Raw genomic sequence first — 24,002 nt, 5'->3', positions numbered from 1 at the left:
ACTATTTCCTTTAATCTTCCAGAATATACTTATATAGTGTTAAGAATTATCGTTATTATGTAAAACAATCAATTGCAAAACAATACATATACTGCATCGCCACTAGAGGGGGCTAGAACCCTTTAACCACCTGTCTGGCAGTACTGTACCATTTTTTGCCATCAGCTCACCATTACATGAAGAATTATGATTATATTAAATCGAATGTCTACGTCTTTCAATAGAGACAGACCACAGAATTACATCTAAGACATTTCGGATTCTAAATATGTAAAAAAAAAAAAAAATTAAATTCAAGTATGTAAAATTATGACAGGAATGGATGGATTAGATTTTGTTTCAGTGGTGTTAAACTTTTGCTGATGGCTTTCAGTCACTCTTTTTTTCACCGGCGTGGCAGAGATGCCACAGCAGTGCTGAGTCGACCGGCTACTCGTAAAGGAGGCTGTGTGCCTGCTCACATTACAGTCACAGCCGGGGAGCTTGAGTCTCATCCGCAGAGACGGTGCTGAGTCAGCTCATCCTGAATGCACATCTAGAAAAACGCAAAACAACTCGAGCAAAACATGTCGCAAGTTGTGTAACAACTGAGTGAGGGTCCTGTCATTGGCTTGTCCTGATGTCTGACATACTTAATCCAATATAAATTTGGCTTCTGATATGTCAGAAATATGATGATGTCATAGACGTGCTGTTATCCCCCCCACTAGATGAATCCCAGGAATGCAAGAAAAAAAGTTCAGAGTTCAGACCTCCCTGTCTCCAGGATCTCAACATCTTCCAGGTGAGTCTGTATGGAACTGCAGTACCTGACATTCATCCTTTACTGAAGTCTATTGAGGAGCTTTTTATTTATGCATATAAGTTTAAAAAAACTGTTGAGTGAAGCTTTTCAATTTTCTTATGCGACAATATTTTTCCATAATGATAATCCCTATAGGCAAAGGCGACAGCGTGTGTAACACCGGCACACCGGTCGTGAGATTTAAATATCTGTTGTTCAGAAGGTCTCAGTTTCCCAGATGCACATGGAAATGAATCCGAGCGCCGTCTGCAGTACTGCAGCACGCTGACAAGTGATAGCCTCCCCCCAATGAGTTGTGAAATGAAATAAGGTCCTGATGAAGTAGCGCACTGCACATACTGCGGGAAAATGAGCAGCAAAGTTAAAACTGTAGAGGAAGTTAAGGAGGGAGGAGCGATGGAAGCTGATGAGACTGAGAGATGGAAAGAGTTCAGAGTCGTACGTCTACATTCATTCTGTCTTTCCTGCATGCAGTGCTGGCCCACAGCTCGCCTCTGTTCTGTTCTCTGGGTGGAGGGGGGCGTTCATGACTTTGTCAGAAGCAAAATGGGTAGTGTTTACAGCAAAACGAGGAAGACTCTCCTCAGGGAGCTGAATCATAGGAATTCCTGCCTCTTCTTGCTGACAACCGTGCAGAATTCTCTGCATGCAGAAACTCACCCGTTCATAAAAATCCTGAAAATACCCACCATCCCTCATTTGGATTCTAAGAGCACAATTACGTGTGAGTGAGTGTGTGTGTGTGTGTGTGGGCACACTGTTTTTTTTGCATAAACAGGGATGGGAGTTTGGGGATATGAATAATGGAGTTGTTTTATAAAGATTTTGGGAAGGGCATGGTGAGGTTTTGTTTTTTCCAACTTGTGTCTCCTGCTTTTTTATTTTACTACTTCACCTTTCAAGAACAATTTCAACTCAATATGGCTTCAAAAAAAATAAAAAATTAGACGGACTGATGCTTCTTACTGCAGGCTGTCCCTCTTTTTTGGGATTCTGGGTCCTCTATTTGCTTTCTCTCTATTTTTATGATCCTAGCTTCTCTTTTTTACTTCGGGCTCATCCGTCTGCTCATCTGTTTACTTTCTCAGCTTTCATTCTGTCTGTCACAAATCTTTCTATCACTAGATGCAGGGTGTGAGCAAGAAGATTTTAATGAGGCACACGTTCAGTCTGACCCATTGTGGCATGTATGCTGTTATGTACATTGATTTTCTTTGTAACAGGACTAGTGTCGTGTGATGTTGCTGAATCAATCCTTTTGAATGTGTTTTTGCCCCGGTCAGCACACTGATCGCCTTTTCTGTTTCTGTAGACTCATGAAAGTGTCACAGGAAGCAGCTCAAGACTGATATCGCCCTCGACACCTGCTTGTGCTGCAGGAAAAACCTTCCCCTTGGTGCAAGACTTGGCCTCAACTGCTATAAATGTAGGTGAAAAATCGATAACTGAAGACCTACCTAAATTTCATGCTCCTTGTCCGGACTCCTTTTTGGCCTTTAAAAGGAAATTTGAAATGCAAAGGGGTCATCCGATGTCTAAAATCTCCCGAACTGTACCTTTTCTGAAATGGGTGCCACCTCAGAAAAAGGGAGAGAAAGGAGGAGATGATAATCTGAGCAGATCCAGGCCAAAAACTAACAAACCAGAACTCCCAACTGTACCCGGCGAGCTACAGACTGAAACCAGTCCTCCAAATAAAACAGGAAGATTTTTGGAGAAACATAAAGGTTCACATGTGGGGAAGAAAACTCGACAAACCAGGTGGAGACAGGAGACAGAGGCTGGGACAAACGTCTCCAAACTGACCTGCAAACCACTCACCAGCAAGCGAACCAACTGTGGAACTGATCCTTTAACCAACGGGCCAAGGATCGCCCATGACCCCCAGAAGCAGCCCAGCGTTTGTAGTCTAACTGCAAGCCTGACATCAGACCCCAGAGTGAAGGATTGTGGGAAGCTGGACCCAACGGAGAAGATCCAAATTCTGGAGGAAGTTGGAAAAGCCAAGGTCCTGGTGGTCACCTTGGTGCACCAGGATGGAACCACTCAGTTAGACCCGGAGCAGGTGAGAAGAGCTGGGGGGGTGTTTTCAGGCTCCCTTTGCATCCAAACCCTAGTCGTTGTGAGATCGATGTTACATTTTTATTCTCGCGTCTCTGATTCTTGATACAGAAGCTCACTCCGCTGGTGTGTGGACTCCTCGTCCTGATGAAGAACAGCTTTGACTCCGGCGCCGCGGAGGCCTCGCTGGGGCCAAGTGACAGTCTGATCTACTTAAAAATAGTACACACACAGCAACGCCAGGAGCTGTTTACAAGGTGTGTGTGTTTGTTTGTTTTAGGGCAAAAGTGAATCTGAAGTTGATTTTATACGATCGTGTTTGTGTGTGTGTGTGTGTGTGTGTGTGTGTGTGTGTGTGTGTGTGTGTGTGTGTGTGTGTGTGTGTGTGTGTGTGTGTGTTATAGAGATATGCTGCTGCAGCTGCTGTCAGGATCTCAACTGGTGGTTTGCTATAAAGCCAAAGATTTGCTCGGCGCATCTTTGCAGTTCTATAGTCGAGAGCTCAGCTGGAAACAAGGCAGAGAACACACACATCAATGCAGTCATATTTACACTTTATGTATCCTAGTAGAAACCTCAAATATGCAGTACCTATGCATCATCGGCATCATCTCTGTAGTTGCAGGCTCTCGGATCCAGGATCCTCAGGTGTCAGCATGGCTGCTAGATCCTGCTAACCCCTCCTCTTCCTACCAGGATCTTCTCATTAAACACCGCAAAACGTTTCCTACAACACCTGCTGTGGGCAGCGACAAGGTTGGTTTGTGAATTTCTCAATCCGGGCAGGAGGTTAATGAGACGGTGGAGAGAAATGTAGTCCCTATCTCTGATGTCTTCTAATCTCTTTCTCTCAGGTGTCTCAGGTCATCTCAGGTCTCTGTTCGCTCTACTGGCTCAACATGGAACTTTGCTCTAAACTGCAGGTCAGCTGCTGTGAACACACACATTTTACACACACGTATTTACTCGCCTGACTCGGCTGTTTGTGTGTAGAGCCGGGGGCTGTGGGAGCTGTACTCAGACATGGAGCTGACCATGATCTCTGTTCTGGCAGGTGAGAAAGACGTTTTTTCACTCCAATGCGGTGCATGGAGATATATTCCAGAATAAATGATCCTGAAACTCAATCAGAGGTACAGAATATTCAGTTGAATGTTTCCTTTTTCTTTTCCCATCAGGTTTGGACAGTTATTCTAACCATCTTTTGGTTTTTCCTCTAATAAGTCCTGTGGTTCTTTAAAAACTGTCTCGTTTTAGTCATGGAGAGCCATGGGATCCATGTGGACAAAGGTGCTCTTAAAAGAACATCAGACCTTCTGGGGGTAAGACATGTAATGTCACCAAAACAGTTTATTTTTCCACATTAGCAACAAATTTACTTGACAGACAGGCGATACCAACATTCTTTTTTTTTTTTCTGGCCAGCCTGTGTGTCAGTATGTTCAGGGTTGACTAGGTTTGTACCGAATCGCTCAGCCGATTAAATTGCAGAATCACAGCGCGTTTGACAGGTGCTGTATTATTACAAATGGGGGGCAAACAGAGGGAAGATATGAGAAAAGATACAGAAAAAAAAAGAGCCTGAGATGGAGAGAAAAATATTTTCTCCTCCCCGTCGGATTGGACATCCTCAGAGGAGCTGTCCTGTTTACATGCAGATGAAGCCCAATCCCAGATATCACACTGATCACAGACACACAACAACACACACTGGACAAACACAACACACAAGTATAAGAGTGATTTTTCAGGTCGTCATAGCGACAGATGTACACTGGTAAAGCCTCTCACAAGTCTTGCTGGTGCCAGCGGGGCTGTTGCAGAGAGTCTGTCGGTACGCTGCCACGCTGCTATAAATAGATCGACAAGTTGTGCTGCAGAAGCATCTGCCAGAACACACACACACACACATACTCGTGGACTTCTGTGAAGTGTGTGTTTTTGTGTGCATGCCCCCACGTCGTCGCTTTGAATTTTGCTTTATCGGAGCTGTCAGGCTCAACAACAAACAGAGGATCCCTCCTATCTGTCAGCTCGCATCTTCAGGCACGCTCCTTTGTCTTCTCAGCTGCTCATATTAAGATTCAGACAGACAGACAGACAGACAGCCTGTCTGCCATTCCAGAGCATCTCTGCTCTGATTGGACAATGTGATGTAAACACCCGTCACATCAGGATCAAACAGAAAGGTCCACATTCCACGCAACGCAAACATCTGAAATGTTGCACTGAAAAGTAGTCATTCACCCTTGTTTTGTGTGTGTGTGTATGAGTGTGTGTGTGTGTGTGTGTGTGTGTGTGTGTGTGTGTGTGTGTGTGTGTGTGTGTGTGTGTGTGTGTGTGTGTACCATCCAATATTAATGAAGCTGTCTGGAGTCTGCTTTTTTATTTTCTAAGAGCACAAGAGAAAGTAGAAAATTTGGAATTCTGCTCTGTGGCAGCTCCTCCTCTTATGATTCCTTTCTGAACTCCTTTCTCTGGCTCCTTTATCACTTTCTTCTCCATCGCTGCTCCTCCTCCTCCTCCTCCTCCTCATGCTTTCAGGTTCTATCTTTCAGGGCAGCATCATTCCTCTAACTGCTGTCTGTTTGTTTTAAATGCTTTTTCCCATCTAGGGCCAACCACAAAAAATATTTTACCCTTCTTGTCAATAAGTTTAAAGTATTTATTGCTGTTTTCTCCACTCTCTGATTTCTATCTCTCATTTCATCCCTCTGTTCTTCTGCTTGTTCATCCTTTCTGATCAAGCACCTCTTCATTTCCTCCTCTCTTTCCTTTTCAGTCTCTCTTTTCTCTTTCCATTTCTCTTTGACCGTACTTTCTCTTTATTTCTTTCTGTCTGTGTCGATCATCCTGAGGTGAAAAGTTCCTCCTGCATTTGTGGGAATCGTTGCAGCAGTCTATTAAACGCCGTCTTTGTCTTCGGGACATGAGAGAATGAGTGTTTCTGCAGTGGATCGTTTGTAGCTCGTATCTCTGTGCCATCCGAACGCGCTGACTGATGGATTCATTAATCAAAGACAACTTTGCCTTTGGCCAATAAAAGGAAGGAGAAATGAGTCAACTTCTATCTTCCACATAATAATTACCTTCCTCTTTTTACTACACACTCATAACAAGAGCAAAGAAATGAGTTTGATGAGTTTTTTTGTTGGGATCTGAGTGAAAAACAAGGGAGATCATGAATAAATAGCAGCTAACATAACATCACATCATGATGTTTTGGCATAATTTAAAAAGTTGTTGTGTTACTACACAGGAAATGCCTTCATGCATGGGTTCCTTAGTGTCCTGTACTCACTTTTTCCAGACAAAGTTGAAGCAGTTGGAGCAGGAAGCCCATCGAGCAGCCGGACAGAAGTTCCTGGTCACCAGCAGCGTCCAGTTAAGAGCGGTGCGTACGTCTATGTGTTGGCTCCCAGCTTGAGTTTGCTTTTGCTCCCATGTAGTTTTGTTTGCGCGTCACCTTCAGCTGCCGATGTGTAACAATTACAAATGTGTTAGAGTTAACACTGTGTAATGTTTGCACAATACGCAGGACGTTTCCCTCTCTGTATGACTCAGTAATGTGAATATCGAATCCGCTGTTCGTATTCACACGTCTTTATTCGTCTACAATTCATGTTTTGAAGGTTTTGTTTGAGAAGCTGTGCCTCCATGAGAAATGTGAGAACAAGAAACTTCCCAAGACCATCAACAAACGACAGCAGTCGACATCAGAAGCTGCAGTACGTCACATATAGACAGTTGGAGTCCCAGATCACAAAGGAAACTGCAATAGATTTTTTGCATTCACAAAACATACTGTTGTAGGATCTAAAAACAAATATCTGTGAGCTTTGCAAACAGATTCTCATCGTTGCTTCTCGTCTTTTTTGCAGCTGTTGCAGCTTCAGGCCCTCCATCCTCTGCCAAAGATTATCTTAGAGTACAGGCAGGTCAGTCATGCCCTCAGCTGAGTTCATTCACAGACCATCATCATCATCATCATCACTCAATGATTGACTTCTGTTATCGAGGTCTAAAGTTTAACGGTAACAAGTTTTGCTTGTCTGTGTTTTAACCCCCTCAGGTTCACAAATTCAAGTCGGCTTTTGTTGACGGAATTCTCTCGTGTGTGATGAGCAAGGTGAGCGCACCGAGACAAACAAACACCCTTGGTATAACACCTTAAACACACACATTCGAAAAAAAGAATGACATTTCTCCACTATTGTATCAGCCACTGTTTCCTCTGACGCTGGATTGTTTCTAGAATATTTTTCTTGAGGCTGGAATGACTAAACCAAAAAGTGAGAGTTCCATCTGCTGAAACCCATGATCTGTAAGATTATACTTCAGGCTTTTCATGCTTGTGTAGCACAGATGAAAGCGGCTGGTGCTAAAAGAGAAATTGCACCCCTCACACCCCCACCTACCCCCCCCCCCCAGAGCAGAGAGCTCTCACAAGCCAGGATGTTTCCACTGCAGCAAAATAACAGTAAACTGCTGGTTGTAGCTAGTCTCTTAGAGTCGTTTGTCCTGTTTATGGCGAGAAGAAAGAACGCCCCCCCCCCCCATCCACGTGGACTTGGCTCACATGTGCACTGGAGCAGCAGCTCGTCGATGCTGACTCAGCTCTGCTAAATGTGTTTTTCTGTCTCTGGTGCACACGGGCTTGTGATTCATTCGGTGGCCTTTCAAACATTCAAACACAACAAGCAGCGATTCCCTTTAAAGGAGCATTAAAAGAAAAAACCAGAACCCAAATGTCAAACTGATGATTTCACAAGTATTTTCATTCAATTTTAAAGCTAAACCAACAGTTAGAAACATGATCACAGAGAAAACAACAATATTGATGTGTCATTTGAGTATTTCAGTATATAATTACCACAATTACAGTATTTTCCGCACTATTAGGTGCACCTAAAAGCCTTTAATGTTCTCAAAAACCGACAGTGCGCCTTATATTCCAGTGCGCCTTATAGTACGGAAAATACTGTCGGTGTTTTACAAGTCAATTTGCTCAGTCGGTGCATCTTCTTTGTATTTCACCAACTCCACTGGCACCGCGGTCGGCAAACAGCTTGTTCAAACTGTCGTATGGAACTGTTGATGCCGTTCAGTCCAAAAGCAGATTCCGAGCGTTAATGGCACTGAGCGACGCAGCTGTTGTTTCTGAAATGAACTGAGGAAGAATCTGCTATAGGAGGACCTCACTGACTCATAATATAAATATAATCTTATCTGCCACGAGATGAATGGATTCTATTTGTCAGTATATTCCCTAACGAACTCCGTATTTATCTCAAATCAGGATTACGTTTCCTCGAAATGGTCCCAGACGAGTGCGGTGACTGGGAGGATCTCATCCAAGCACCCGGTGAGTCCGACCTGTTGGCCATCTGTGCTTTTATTTCTGTCAGCGCCTCCTGTAGGACTTCAGAGGCGGCTGCTCTGCACTGCAGCTGTCCGTGGTGCTGAACTGGAGGATGAAGCTGAAGCTGTGGACACGCTGGAGGATACTAAATGCATGTTGCTGCCTCCAGCATCAGTTTGTAGCCTCCACTTTAAGGGGGTGTTAAGACATTTGCTCATCACTCCCCAATATTTGTGTGAAAGCAGTGCGGTAGTTAGAGCCTAAACTCCAACAATGACCTGATATTGTGATAATCGTATTATGGTAATTGAAGTTTGGATGAAAAATAACTGCATTTACCTTCATTAATTCAATCAATAAAGATTCCCTTTAGAACTTTTTATTTTTCATGTTTTAAAAAACAATATAAAACATATAATCCATGGAATATTCCCCGATTTAGGAACACTTTTTTTTCCAAAGTCAGACATGTGACAGGTTCTATTACAGCTTTCCTCATTTAATTAATACCCAAGTATTGTAAGATTTTATTGCATTCAATGATAATCAGATGCAACACATGCATCAAAAATTCTACCAGCACAACCACATTCAAATACTTCACCTTTTCTTTTACTTCTCGGTTTGGTTGTCGCTCCCCTCTCTCTTCCCCCTCCCCTCAGCGTCAGACACACGGTCGATACCTCATTTTGACGTTACCCAACTGTCAAGGTCCGGCGGTTCTGTCACCGACCGCCCACTCCGTCACACTTCACGATTTGCAAACCGAACGCTGAATCGATCGTTCTGCTGCTGACTGGTACATGTGGCCGCTGGGTGGCTGGAATTAACACATCCCTGTTCACCGCCGCCCTAAGGCATTCTGGGATGTGGTCTGGGTGTCCCATGAAGGTTGTGTGGGTGTTGGCATCTGGATTTCTGTAATGAATTTCTTATTTGATTGATTTGAATCCATTGCAAGTGGTGATTAACTTTAAGTTGTAATGAGGGAAGTGAACTGATTGGCTTCCATTCTCATTTAATATGGATAACTTAGCGCCTAAAACGTTAACAAACAGGACGACAAAAGCGTGTCAAAGGAGATGCAGGTAAACATGTAATGAAGAAATTTATCCACAGACGAGTAAAGATGTTCTTTCAAAATGTCCGTTTTAGTCTATGTCACAAAATGGGAAGATAATTTCACTATTAAAGAACCGGGGGCAGAGGAGAGATATTCAAATGAGGGGTGACATCAGGTTTTTAGATTTTAGTTTTTAGCTGCTGTGGGTTGAACTGAGGTGAAGACAACCTGCACTGGAGGAAGCAGAGCTCTAGCGTTTCTGCTCTGCTGGAAACAGAAACATTTCCAGTCCTCATCCTCCGCTTCCCTTCCTTTGATTACCTCGCTCCTCAGCGAGGGTTTGTTCTTTCCCTCCTCTTCCTCTCATCCTCCTTCACTTTCACATTTATTATTTGTTATGTTTAATTTGATCTCTAACTGATCTTCTTCATCTGTAAATGACTCTTTATTTTAAACCATATTTGACCTTTGAAAAATCTTTTTTAAATATTTGAAATTGAAACTTCAGAATCTTTTATCCGGATCATTTTTACTCAAGACAAAGCAAACGTTTCATTCTATGCATGGTTTTATATACGTATTGACTGCGTTTTTATTGTTGCTGTGTGCTGTGTAAAATGATTGTGCAGGTCTGTATGTTAACAAACTGCCAGCTAAGTTTCCCTCAGAGCTTGTCTGGATGTGTAACGTTCATTTAAGACTCTGCCTTTGGTCATTAAACGCTTTGCACTCACAGCGAAGCTTCCCAAGGCTGATCTCAGCACTTCTCTGGAGTGTGTGCCAAATTCAGTGCTGACTCACTGGTGGAGTTGTTGAGCCCACACACACACACACACACACACATACACACACACACACACACACACACACACACACACACACACACACACACACACACACACATATACACACACTATTCCCTTGCATCCACAAAGAGAAAGAGGATAAACCTGCATTCGATGACACTGCCAGATGCAAACCCAGAGAATAAAGAGTGTCTCATTTAGAGCCAGGAGATAAAAAACACAAACATGTTGGCATATTTGGCTCTCAATAGCTCATGGAATTTTTAACACAGCATGTCTGGGAGTGTGTGTGTGTGTTTGCGTCTGACAGCCTTGGAATAATTATGTTTTGTGTGTATTATGCATCGAGAGGATAAAACACAAGAATCTGAGTCAGTTTCACGCCCGTCGCTGTAATTGGAGGGGAAACAGTCAGTCTCCATTTAACAGAGTCCTTCCATGCATTTTATTATTCCACACACACCATTTGACTGCTTGTGGGGTTGTTTTGGTTGTTGTGTGTACCTGTGTGTGTGTGTGTGTGTGTGTGTGTGTGTGTGTGTGTGTTTATGCAACTGTTATAGAAGCAGTAACACACAGCTTGTTTGTCTCGAGTCTGTTAATGAACCGGTTCCACATTCTTCCTGACACAGCGAGGGTGATGATGACTGAGACCGCACACACAGCAGGTGTGTGTGTGTGTGTGTGTGTGTGTGTGTGTGTGTGTGTGTGTGTGTGTGTGTGTGTGTGTGTGTGTGAATGCTTTCATCCATTGGGTGGCGCCTTAAGCAGAATTGGTGAGATCATACTCTTGACCTCTGCCCCTTGTACATATTTATGTTGAAGCACAATGCATGATGGGAAAACTGAGCATCTGCGTCAGACATCTTGATCCATGTGTGACATCACAGGAAGACACACGCACACACACACACACACACACACACACAGAGTTTATAATTACACTGGGTGTCATGTGTCCACCATGCTATAAGTGAACTGTGTGTGTGTGTGTGTGTGTGTGTGTGTGTGTGTGTGTGTGTGTGTGTGTGTGTATGTGTGTGTGTGAGTGTGTGTGTGTGTGTGTGTGGACTCTGCCACTACTGTCTTGTCATTCTCCTCTCTACCCCCCTCTAGCCCCCTCCCTGTTGTGAATAATGAATGAGTGGTGAGGGGAGGGAGATGTTTTCTGTCACACACACACACACACAGACACACACACACACACACACACACACACACACACACACACACACACACACACACACACTCAGCGTGGGAATCACAACAACTACAGACATGTCTCAGTTGTGATTGATGCCAAACATTATAATGTGTTTGTGTGTGTGTGTGTGTGTGTGTGTGTGTGTGTGTGTGTGTGTGTGTGTGTGTGTGTGTGTGTGTGTGTGTGTGTGCGTGTGTGTGTGTGTGTGTGTTCTATTTTCTCATTTGTGTTTGTACTCACAGATTCATGTGCCCTGCATGTCCTTGATAATAAGCATTGACATCCTCCTTACACACACACACACACACACACACACACACACACACTGTTTGAGTGTGTGTGTGTGTTTGAAAGAGTGACTACAGTGTGATTAACTGGGATTAAAATGGAACTGCTGAGTCGGAACCTGCGTTTTCTTTCTCCTGTGTGTGTGTGTGTGTGTGTGTGTGTGTGTGTGTGTGTGTGTGTGTGTGTGTGTGTGTGTGTGTGTGTGTGTGGATCTATCAACAGCATCTTTGATTACTCGCTGGGTCGATGCGGGACGGACAAGGAGTCCAGCGAGCTTCAGGCTGTTCTATCTTTAGAAACCCGTCTTCGGACAGTTTGTGTTTCCTACCCGCATCACAGCTTCTATTATGGTTATTTATTGATTATAATTTAACACATTCACTGCTTTAAAGTGGAATTTGGAGGAAATTTGACGTGACTTGTGAAAATGGTAGCATTATCAAAAAGTTTATGTCCAAAAAGTATATGAGCTGTAAAAAATAACAAATAGAAACACGAGCAACAAGACAATGCACCATATTCCTGTAACGGTTTCCTCAGGTTGAGCACAAATGACAGATAGATGAATATATTTCATTTTTCCCACAGGAATAAATTAACTGTTTGAAACCCAACATAAGATTTCAGTACCGACGAGCTGCATGACTCCAGCTGGTTTACAACTTTTTATTTTCTCCCGTTCCAGAACTTCCAGGCTCTGCCGAGACAGCCGCTTCCTATCAGCAGGCAGCAGCACATCGAAGGTAACACACTCTTAGGTGCACAACCACATGCAGAGGCAGGGAGAGACACCCCACCTTTACATTCTAGGGAAGGAGACAGTGATAAATGTCAAGGTGTGTGTGTGTGTTGGCGAGGAATGCGTCTCTCAGGGAATGTAAAAACCGGTGAGCTGAGCGCTTGCGGCAGGTTTTATGAGGATAATAAATGCCTGCGGTAGCAACAGGATAGTCGCTAAGAAGCGTCTCAAGTGTCTCAATATTTGCTTAATAGTCTGAGATGGTTGTGTGTGAAAATACACCCAAAGCTGCGTATGATTTAATTTAAGATGATGTAATGAAAAGACAAAAAAAAAAAAAAAAGTAAAAAGCTGCAGTAAAGGAGGCCGGGCTGCTGAGACTGTATTTTATAACTAAAGTTGAACTTGTTTTTATCTAGAATTAACAAAAATTTTACAATTCAAGTTAAACCAAAACTGAAATAAAACCTTTAAAACAGGACGAACAAATATTATCAAGCGCTAATAGTAGCATTCATCTCATTCAGAAGGCCAAGAGGTTGAAAAGAGTAAGGATTCCTGCCTTCTGATTGGCCGTTTCCTCCATCACTCCAAACTCTGTCCATCTGAGGATGAAGGCAGAGGATCAGCATCATTACAGTGTAGCATGAAGATGACCCCAACACAAGGTTGTGCTATAAAAAATACATTTCCTGCAAAACTAGACGTTACCTTGAGTTTACAAAAGCGAATTCGGAGATTTGTTGTGCGAATGTTTCTTTTATAGCTCGTGCTCCGTTACAAGAGACCGTATTTCAGCTGAAAATGCCCGTATACCTGTTTATTTTCGTGGGATGAATGTTTTCTCACAGACGGTTTCGGGAGAACATCGTCCATATGGTCTCTGGCTTCAACACCTCCGTCTTAGATTTGATTATTTTCTCCCTATCTGTCTCTACCACCTGTCGTTTTTCACCCCTTTATTGCCAATATCACTGTTCCGACTCTCAGAGTTTCTACTTTTTAATCAAGAGATTCCAATCAACTTTTTTCATTAACTACTTTGATTAAAATTCAAGTGCATGTGTGTGTGTGTGTGTGTGTGTGTGTGTGTGTGTGTGTGTGTGTGTGTGTGTGTGAAGCTACATTTTTAGTTTGTGTGTGTATTCCTGTGGCTCTAGTGGCAATGTGGACCGGTTTACCCATCATTCCTCCCACGCCGAGGTCAGCACTTCAGTCCAGCTCCCGCTCTGAAGTGCGGTGATTGGATTATGATTCGCCTCCGAATGGGGGGGGGGGTTGTTGTGGCTTCATAACTTAACTGCTCATTAAATCAGATGTCAATGTACTTCTGTTAAATTGCTCCCAGTTGGTTTGTGAGTGTATCTGCGTGGCGGTCAAAAGCAACAATACACACACACACACACACAGGATGTAAAGACATTAGAAAGCCCTGTGATGTGCGTCTGGTTGGTACTCATCTGTACTTCCTTACAGATTTAATATAGTCTCTACATTTAGAGTGACACACACTTTGGAGTGTGAGGAGGATTTGCTGAGGTGTTCCACTAGGGTATGTGTTTGGTCCCCACAGGGAAGGAGGAGGAGGAGGTGGTGATCGTTCATCCTCGAGCGATGTTCATTCCTCCGGATGGATGGACTTTTCTTGCAGCAGGTAGGACAATAACTAAAAATAATATCTAATAACTTTTTTTTTGTTTTAGTTTTTTTATACTAGAAGTTAAACGCACGTTCGTCGACTTTAACAACTATTTGTGTTTTTACACGTATTCTTTTTCCTCTTGACTCAGCAGCAGTGTTCGTCCAGCCGCTAACTAAACCTAAGGGAGCGTAAAAGTTCCAGAATCACTGCAGCGGCACTGATTCTACATTTTGTAATTACAGCCTGTTGGAAAAGGTGTTTGAACTGTTAATAACCGTAGCTGTGAAAATCAAATGTGTGAGTCTTGAGAGAAATTGAACAGATTTTTCTTATGTATTATTTACATTTTTTATGAGTTCTCTAAGACAGGAATATTTTCCGTTGGCTATTTTTGTCCTTCCAACTTAATAGCAGTTTACCTTGACTATTTTTATGGGGAGTTTATGCCTTCAGCTGTTGATATTGTCAACTGAGTTACAAAAGCTCATTATTATTATTATTATTATTATTATTATTATTATTATTATTATTATTATTATTATTATTATTATTATTATTATTATTATTATTATTATTATTATTCATTTGTTATATTATTTATTTGTTATAATATTATTATTAATATTATTATTATATATTTTCAACCTCATTACAATAATTGTAAAAGATGAATGTGATTCATGATGTGTCAACAGCAGGATTATTAAGATAGCAAAGCTTTTTCATTTCAGTATGATCTTTGGTTTCTACTGTGGAAACGTCCCACTTGACAAATATCCACTAGCATTTTTAAACCTGATGATTCATCTCGCAGACTAACGCTGTTCGCTAAAGGTGAAGGGAAATGAAAATGTTAACAGCAGCTTTTGTTATCATAGCAGCTGTTGGTACATCTGCTTTATTCTAGTGAATCTAAATGCTTATAAAAGTTTCAAAGGACTGGATTGGAACACAATGAATCATAAACCGATCATCTCAGCGCTGTTTGACCTACATCTTCTCTCCCATGGAAGCATCACCACAACCCACAGAGGACGTTTCATTTTCTCAGTGTGCAGTTTTTGATTGAGCTCTAACACTTTTATTCCTCGTCTATATTCTACGTGCTGTCAAGCGGGATGGAGGGCTGCGGGTTTCGTGTGTGGTGGCATTAAAAATGGATGAAGCCTGGCTTCCCCCAGCTAATGTTCGAACAACTGCAGGAGCTGTTGCCGCATTCAGAGGTTTTATTATCTGTAGTCTCAGGTTTTGACCCTTGTTTGTTTCCGTACAAGTAAATAGGTTCATTTTGTGTGGAATAGTTTATATACACATTATCCCTTTTCTAGATCACCCACATGTACATGGAATAAAACACGCTCACACACTATTTCCTCCTTTATCGCTTCACACACACACATTCTAGTCAGCAATATGTTGCTGAAGCTGCCGGCCACGCTCGGAGCAACTGTGATCCACCTCATGAAAAATTGAAAGACAACCTCATCAAAGACAAACTCTGATGTCTTTTTCCCTCAGTTTTAGTTCCTTTTGCTCCTTTTCTTTCATTTCTTCACATCTCTTGGTTTCCTACCAACTTCGCAACCTTCTTAAGTTTCCCCTCTGATCACAGTCAAACAGTAGGTATTTGATTTAACCTCCATCATGAACTGAGCAATCTGACTGCATCTCAGTTATTAAATTCGTCCTACATGAAATTTCCCTATCATAACCCCACGCAGCCATTTTTCATCATTATTTCACCTCTCAGCTGATTTGATGACACAAATTTTCATCCAAAGCTTCATGAAAGTTACCTGACATTACATCACTTCATAACGTCCCGCTAATCTTTATTTTTTTATTTGATAGCATACAATAAGATCTGTGTTTGTGTGTTGGTGTGTGTGTGCGTGTGTGTGTGTGTGTGTGTGTGTGTGTGTGTGTGTGTGTGTGTGTGTGTGTGTGTGTGTGTGTGTGTGTGTGTGTGTGTGTGTGTGTGTGTGTGTGTGTGTGTGTGTGTGTGTGTGTGTGTGCGTGTGTGCGTGTGTGTGTGTGTGTGTGTGTGTGTGTTGTCAGATTTCTGTCAGGTGGAGCTGCGCCTGCTGGCTCACCTCTCCTCTGACCCGGAGCTGCTGCGCATCTTCACAAACCCAAACGCGGATGTTTTCACCATGTTGGCCTCTCGATGGTGGGTCTCCATGACGTACGCACACACACACACACACACACACACACACACACACACACACACACACACACACACACACACCTTCACCACTGGTCTCCTTGTCAAGGTGAGTTTTGCTCCACAGGGTTTTCTTTTCCGCTCCGTCTTTCCCCACACCCTGCCTCCCCACGCTGCCAGGCTCCTTCACTTCAAATGCTAATAACCTTGTTGCCATGGTTACCATATCAAGTGTTTCATTTGCACTCCCTTTGCCACGGGCAGGACACCCCTGAGCTGGTCGCGCTGGTGATTACATTATCACTCTTCTGAAGTATTTCTGTGAGTGTGTGAGTTAATTTCCTTCTTTCCTGCTGCCAGTGTGTTGATGGAAGTGTCAGGTTTGAGGCAGCGTGTTCGTGTGTGTGTGTGTGTGTGTGTATGTGTGTGTATGTGTGTGTGTGTGTCAGGAACTACCTTTACGCCTGTCATCTATCTCTAGTATGTAGCAGAGGGTGTACAACTGAACAGATTTGGTCACAGACCAGTTTAACAGCTCCAGTGAGGCGTTACATTCATTTCCTTTTTAACATTAATGTCACCTTCTTTCTCTCTATTCCTGTGATTTTTCATCCTTTCGTTCAGGTGTTTTTGTTGGTTTTCCATCTTCTTTAGTCCACATCCACCTCCATTCCATCACTCTTGCATGAACATTTTACTCAGGTTTTCTTTTCTTTCTCCCAAAATGACTTTTTGCTCTTCCATCAGTGATGCTTCTGGTTTGGAAGTTTCTCTGAGTCTGTTGATTAAAATCAAAATTTGACACTCTTGTTATGTCTTTTTCTCTTTCTTGTCCTTTACCAGGCAGTAAAACATTAACAACAGCAATGACACAATATTCTGGATCCCTCATAATAATGTACAATCTTGATTTAGTTTCAAAATGTGAGTTACCTGTTGAAAATAAAGCTAAAAGCTGATTAATACCTCTCCAGCAGGGGGCAGTGAAAACCTGGGGAGGATGTTTCCTCGGCTCCAAACGCTGCTGGAGCTTACCATCATTTTCCTACACATGACTTTTAGTTGAGAGGTCGTCTTTGTGTTTATGTGTGTGTGTCTCAACACTGATCAGCAGTGGCAGCTCACTGTCAACCCCTTCAGAAATGCCACTTTGCAGATGTGTCACCCGTCCCGTCTGATGCCCGGCGCTGTCTGCTGGTCGCGTTACGTAACTGTCTGCTTGTCCATTCTTGCCCCGTCTCGGTTCGTTCAGTTTATTTTCCGTTTATTTACCTCATCTGCCTCTCAGCTGAATATTGTATTCACACTTATTACAATTAATTATAGAGGTTTATACACACAAACATGTGTAGGTGTGTGAAATGTCATCAACCCACAATTATTCTGTTATAATTTTCAGGCCAGGCGACCTTGGGTGTCGATTAAAATGTGTTATTATTATTATTATTAACATGTTAACATAATTAAACACTGTGTTCATCATTGTCCTTCAGGAAGGGGGTCGGTGAGCGTGAGGTGACCTCTGAGGACCGGGAACACACCAAACGCATCGTCTACTCTGTTGTGTACGGGGCAGGTGAGCACGAACCTACATGTAGGTGTGATTACTATGCAGGCTGTTGAGACAGAATTACCCAGACGTGCTCTGGCTTCTGTTTCTGTTATATCGTGGATCATATACCTGATTCCACAGGGATGAGGAGCAGGAGTAGATAAAAATAGAGAATGTGATGCTCCACGTTCGCGGGCCGTAAAGACACTTGTCTGTGTCGCTTGTGGCCCAATTTTTGCCTTCTGATCGTGTTTTAGGTGTGCATGTGTGCTTCTACCTGTATGTAAGGAGGGTGGATAGCAGTTTATTACCACTGACTTACTTTAATGCTCATGTTGAGCTACAGTTATTCTCCATATGAACATACGACCTACCACAACAGCTTCTACTACGACCAATCAGCTGATTCTTGGTAAATGTAGCCTAGCAGGGTTTATAAACGTTGTCAGAACTTAAAGCTGGATGAGAAGCGAATGATCAAAAGCCGGTCCTTCATAAATCAGTCACTCCTGCAGTTAAATCATTGATGTGACCTATTCTTTATTGCATTTTTTAAGGGTTTAAAAAAAGAGGAATGAGACAGAATTTATTGCCATCCCTGAAGACAGAATGGCGACACGACCAGAAAATACATTTGATTCAGCGAATCAATCAGCGGTGACCCACAAGCATACGGTTTGCATAAGGATCTACATTCTGAATCTGGGCCATCTGCTGGGCCTCGCTGGGAATCAAGGATGCAGACGCTGCAGTTTAGAGGGAGATGAAATCTAAAGACGGGGAATTCAATAAAGATCAACATTAGAGGCATTTCTGAAGGAAGGATGGGATGTACCGCTAAAGGGCAGCGCTAAAATGACATCAAATATCTAGGAAGAGGTAGGTGGGAAATGTAGGCTGAAAGTAGGGATGGATGGGGGAGGTGAGGGAGTATGTGGGGGGAGAGTGAGAGAAACGACAAGAGGAAAGGAAGGAGCTCCTGATCAGCGCAGACAAACGGCTCTTCGTGTAAGATGCGTTGCCATGGTTACCAAATACTAAAAGGAAATGCTGTGCGCACAACGCTAATCAGGCCAGGGAGGAGGGGCGGAGTGGAGCCGTGGGTGCTTGTGTACAAGTGGGTCAACCAACAAGACGCTCACATGGGGGTGTGGGAAAGGACGGATGGGAGGACGTCAGGTGACCACAGATCAGCAGCGCGTCGAGTAGGAACTCAAAAAAAATACAGAAATATCAGAACGTTTGCATCGGTGGCCAAAGAAAGAAGACAAAAAGAAGGACAGGGCGCGCCATTAATGAAGGTCAAAGGTCACTTTGTGAGCTCGACCTCATTTTGGCAGGAATGTAGAGCTCCACACACTTCTCCATGGTGGTGATTTTTTATCTCTGCAGGAGCTCCTGTCCTCCCCGCTGGGTTTCCCACCAGCTCCTTCTGTTCGAAGCGACGTTACTCACCGCCGCCCGCAGACGAACACACCCATCGCACGTCAAAACCACAAACGCACTCACAACTGGAAACCATTAGCTCACCTCCATCCATCCATCTGCTCCTGACCTCGTAACGCGACCCCTCATCTCCTGCGGGATGCACCCCTAAAACGCTTCCTGAAAACACACTTGCATGCACACACTCCTTCATCTTCCCTTCACACACACACACACACACACACACACACACACACACACACACACACACACACCCTGCAAGATTACCATCATCCTTACTGTCTTCCATTCAACCTTCACTTGGCCCTGCCTTTACTTGCATGAAAATGAAGTGCATTTCACAAAATACCCATTTTCAGTTCTGTCTCTTCATTACACTGCAGACACGACATATAACTGTCGTGTTTTCCGTTCAGGTCGTGAGCGTCTGTCGGGGATCCTCGGGGTGAGCGCCGAGCAGGCCGGCAGATTCCAGGACAGCTTCCTGCAGACGTACAAAGAAGTTCAAGCCTTGGTCCAGAGGACCATCCAGCAGTGCCACAAACAGGGTGTGTGTGTGTGTGTGTGTGTGTGTGTGTGTTCACGTACTGAACGGATCTCCCAAACTTCCCAGAATTCAATTTGAATGAAATGAACCTGCAAATGTGATAAAAACATCTTTTTAAGGCCTGAACTTAAGGTGTGAACTCAGCTAGTGTGAAGGGGTTTAGGCATGCACTCAAGTCCTTGTGTGTGTGTGTGTGTGTGTGTGTGTGTGTGTGTGTGTGTGTGTGTGTGTGTGTGTGTGTGTGTGTGTGTGTGTGTGTGTGTGTGTGAGTGACACGATCTGCTGGCATTGGCAGGAATGAGACAAACTGCCTTGGGTCAATACTTGAGGAGGACGAGGTGGATTTGACGGAGGGTGGGTGAGGGACCGATGGTTCACACGGGACGCTATTTATATTTGGACTGAAGTGCCGACTCAGCACAACCGGGACAACAAAATAGTGTAAAGTCGGCACTTTAACCCTCGATGCACACGGAGCACGATCCCGATGTCTACAGGCGGGGCTGAGAGATGAGGTCAAATCACGCCACATCATCCTCCATGCACAAGCACTGAAGGCGTTATGTTATTGTTTATTGGCTACTATTTATTATCATTATTTGTATTATTTATTTTATTTATATATTCTTTATTTTATCCTCTGTCATAGCTTTCGAAAAAGTTGCAGAACAAATTACATTCCAATCAGATCAGTTGAGCTCATTGCGCCATCGCTAACAAGGTCACAAAATAGATTTTCTGGAGGCTCTCAGTCATTTTAATATCATATAAAATCACTTGTGAAAGAAAATAAATATAAATTAGGCCAGAGCAATAGATGCTTCTCATTCTAGGCAGGATGACTTATGCATTTGTCACAGATTCACCCTTACCCGCCTGCAGAGAGGTGCTCAGTCACCCGTGGCGACCCATCACCGCTGACACACACCGCTGCCTCTTCCACCGGTGTCGTCTTCACAATCCAAACAGCATCTTGGTCTCATTCCTCTAAACGCTGTGCACAGATCGCCATGGAACCCTCCTCCTCCTCCTCCTCCTCCTCCTCCTCCTCCTCTTCCTCCATTTATTTTGTGCCAAACAGTCGGCCTTTATTCGGCTCATCACCATGGTGATCCTCCCATCAGACACTCGTCTCCTGTCCTCATTCCGTCCGTCTCTGTCTTCATTTTCCTTCTCGCCCCCACGCCGTTTTTTTTGTGTCGTCCCCTTCGGCTTTCCACACCTGGAATTTGATCGATAGATAAAATAGCACTCTGTAATCCAAGCTGCAAAGCTTGCTGGGTATTTAAGCTACTTTGCTGTGACTCGAGACATTAATACGATGGCGAACGATCAGTTGGTAGTTCATTGGTAACTGATAGTGATGTCTCCTCTCAGACAGGCAGAGCGGAGATGAGATGAGGAGTTCAGGCTCAGACAGTGTCAGATTTGCTGTGAGGTCAGGTTCAGTGAGGGAGGAAACAGCAGAAGCTGCACACATGTATGTAAAAAAGGAAGAAGTCGTCCTACACTAACAATAAATCATTTAATTGCCCTTTTCCAAATATTATCTACTGTCTGACACCCACCGTCTGAATTCAGAATGAGATTAAGCATCACTGTGGGTCAGCCCGCGCTGCTGTTCTTCACTTCAGTCACCCTCCTGGGACGAGAGATGAAGGCTTCCTGAGATCTGAAGACGAAGAGACGGAAACTGTTTTCATCTTTTCCGAAAGAACGAATAAGAACTGGCCAGAAAACCCGGGAAAGCCTTGATTTGCATAGATTTGTAAATACACTTATGTAGTAAAATACACACGCGTGGGCACACACACACACAAACACACACACACACACACACACACTTTTCCAGGGAATCTCTGGAATAGTCAAAAAAAAAACTTTGCCCCTGTTTATAACAGTGTGATGAATATGTATGAGCTACTAGAAGCGCATTAATGATCGGTTTAATGACAATAACTGTTCTGCTCTCACCACATTTTTAAATAAAGCTAAATTCTGATTGGTTTGTGACTTAGACAAACGACCTGCCGATTGATCTCGAGCGACACACACACATTCCAGTGTGATTCCCGTCACTCTTGCCCATGTTTGGATGGGCGTGGCGGGCATGAAAACGGGGTTTGTTATTAGACCACGCATCACCATCAGCGGGCCTCACGACGCATTCCTGGTGAAAAGGTCACGCGCACGCATCACGGGTCAGTTCACACGGAGCAGGAGGTCCAGAGTTTGTTCCTAACTCTCTCTTTTCCTATGCATTAATGCGTGTGTGTGTGTGTGTGTGTGTGTGTGTGTGTGTGTGTGTGTGTGTGTGTGTGTGTGTGTGTGTGTGTGTGTGTGTTGGTACTGAGGTCATTCAGGTTTCCTGTCCTGGTTTTCTTTCTTCATACTAAGGGATAGCGGAAGGATTTAGCTGTTAATCCTGCTCTATTGTCCAGCTGGTGGAATGTACTGGTTTGCTGTACGTGAACGTGTGTGTGTGTGTGTATGTGTGTGTCGCATACCTGCATTCAATTTGTGTGTGTGTGCATGTGTGTGTGCGCGCGCGCTTATCCTGTAACTACCGTATACATAACCGCGTCCTCTTCCAACGTGTGTTTGCGTGACTTTACCAGGAATGCGTGTGTGTTTTGCTTTTGGATGTGAATCACGTGGACGGCGGCGCTTTTGTTTGTGTGAGTGATGCACACGTGTGTGTGTGTGTGTGTTTGTGTGTGTCACCCCTGCTGCCATACCTACCCAGAATGCTGTACAAGCAAATGACTGGACTCGTAATTTCTCCAGCTAGATGCACCAATCAGCATCAAAATGATCTACCATTGGAAATAAGAGGAAAAACACAAATGAATCAGAACTAAACTGCGTTCAGAATGTCGTGTCTCACTGTTCAAAATGAAACGTCTTGTGTTTTTTGTTTTTTAGGTTATGTTCTCTCCATCATGGGTCGTCGACGGACCCTCCCCAACATCAGCTCTCCTGATTGGAGCGTCCGGATGCAGGCTGAGAGACAAGCCGTCAACTTTGTGGTCCAAGGTGAGACGACGGACCGTTCCATGCTTGTTTTTATTGTACTATTTATTTATTATTCATTTATTATTCATTTGTTTTATTGTTTTGATGTGTTTGTGTTTTCAGGTTCTGCTGCCGATCTCTGTAAGATGGCCATGATCAAAATATTCAACCAGGTCTGCTCCTCCAGCTCCCTGTCTGCCAGGTACGACCGCTTCTGGCCAATCACAGCAAGGGATGCGATCACATGTCAGAACTGAATGAATCAGCACAGATGAAGATGTTTTGTGCTTTCATATCTGTAGGCTCATCGCGCAACTCCACGACGAGCTCCTGTACGAAGTTGAAGACGCCCAAGTGGAACCATTTGCAGGTGAATTTACTAGATTCAGGACTGGGAAAAAGTATTTCACTCCAGTGAAAGACACTAATGCACTGTGTGACGCACAGCAGCCATATAATGAACATAAAATGAACAGAAATGTTCTGGTGATTTAGCGTTAGCTCTCGTTTTAACAGCTGTGACATCACATGATATTTCTTTATGACCGAAATCGATGCTGCAGTTCCAGAAGTGTCATGTTTTAGTTCCATACATTAAAGTCGGATGTGTCGGCTGACGTCGTCTCACCTTTCAGGTAGATATATCATACTGTCTGTGTGTGTGTGTGTGTGTGTGTGTGTGTGTGTGTGTGTGTGTGTGTGTGTGTGTGTGTGTGTGTGTGTGTGTTGTGCAGCTCTGGTGAAGAACACCATGGAGTCCCTTCAGCACATCGAGCGGCTGGGGGTCCATCTGAATGTGAGTGAACGATCCTGGAATTAAAAACGCTCACCGGTATAAAAGAGTGCAATGCTTATTCTTATTATTGATTAATCAGATTGTTGATCGGGTGTCTGTATGTGTGTGTGTGTGTGTGTGTGTGTGTGTGTTCCCCAGGTCCCCCTAAAGGTGGCAGTCTCCGTTGGCAAGTCTTGGGGATCCATGCGTGAGCTTAACCTCCCCCCATCATCTCCCTCTCCTTCCCTCTGAGTCATCCCTCCCTTCCTATTAACCCTTCTCACCCCCCCTACCCCTTGAACTCCCCCACCCTTTCGTCCACGTCTTGAATCTGCTTTTCTTTCACGGCTCCAGACATTTTCTCCGCTCCCTCTCCCTCCTGAGATTCTTCTTCCCCGTCTCCCTTTCATGGGCTCCCAGTCTGTCTCTGCCTCTTGCTTCACTTGTCCTGCATCCAAATCGCTATGGAAACAGGCAGCTGCAGCTCCCTCCAGCTCCCGGCTCTTTTTTTTTTTTTTTTTGTCTCTATC

At 43.8% G+C, this 24,002-nt stretch overlaps 1 protein-coding gene across 1 annotated transcript; it reads left to right on the top strand.

The window, feature by feature from the left end:
- The first annotated feature begins 2,336 nt into the window (after positions 1–2,336).
- On the top strand, positions 2,337–23,762 carry poln (polymerase (DNA directed) nu). The gene is made up of 20 exons (XM_068308812.1): positions 2,337–2,870; positions 2,978–3,088; positions 3,721–3,789; positions 3,860–3,920; positions 4,124–4,188; positions 6,177–6,260; positions 6,499–6,594; positions 6,748–6,804; positions 6,939–6,995; positions 8,166–8,231; positions 12,275–12,332; positions 13,902–13,982; positions 16,029–16,140; positions 17,631–17,713; positions 19,552–19,683; positions 22,608–22,718; positions 22,821–22,899; positions 23,000–23,067; positions 23,432–23,493; positions 23,632–23,762. Exons 1-20 carry the CDS (start codon positions 2,337–2,339, stop codon positions 23,722–23,724), a joined length of 2,079 nt encoding a protein of 692 aa, XP_068164913.1. The 3' UTR covers positions 23,725–23,762.
- The last annotated feature ends 240 nt before the right edge of the window (positions 23,763–24,002 follow it).

Source organism: Antennarius striatus, chromosome 23, assembly GCF_040054535.1.
Source record: "Antennarius striatus isolate MH-2024 chromosome 23, ASM4005453v1, whole genome shotgun sequence".
Lineage (NCBI taxonomy): Eukaryota > Metazoa > Chordata > Actinopteri > Lophiiformes > Antennariidae > Antennarius > Antennarius striatus.
Note: the sequence above shows the minus strand (reverse complement) of the source record. Positions and strands in the feature narration are given on the sequence as shown.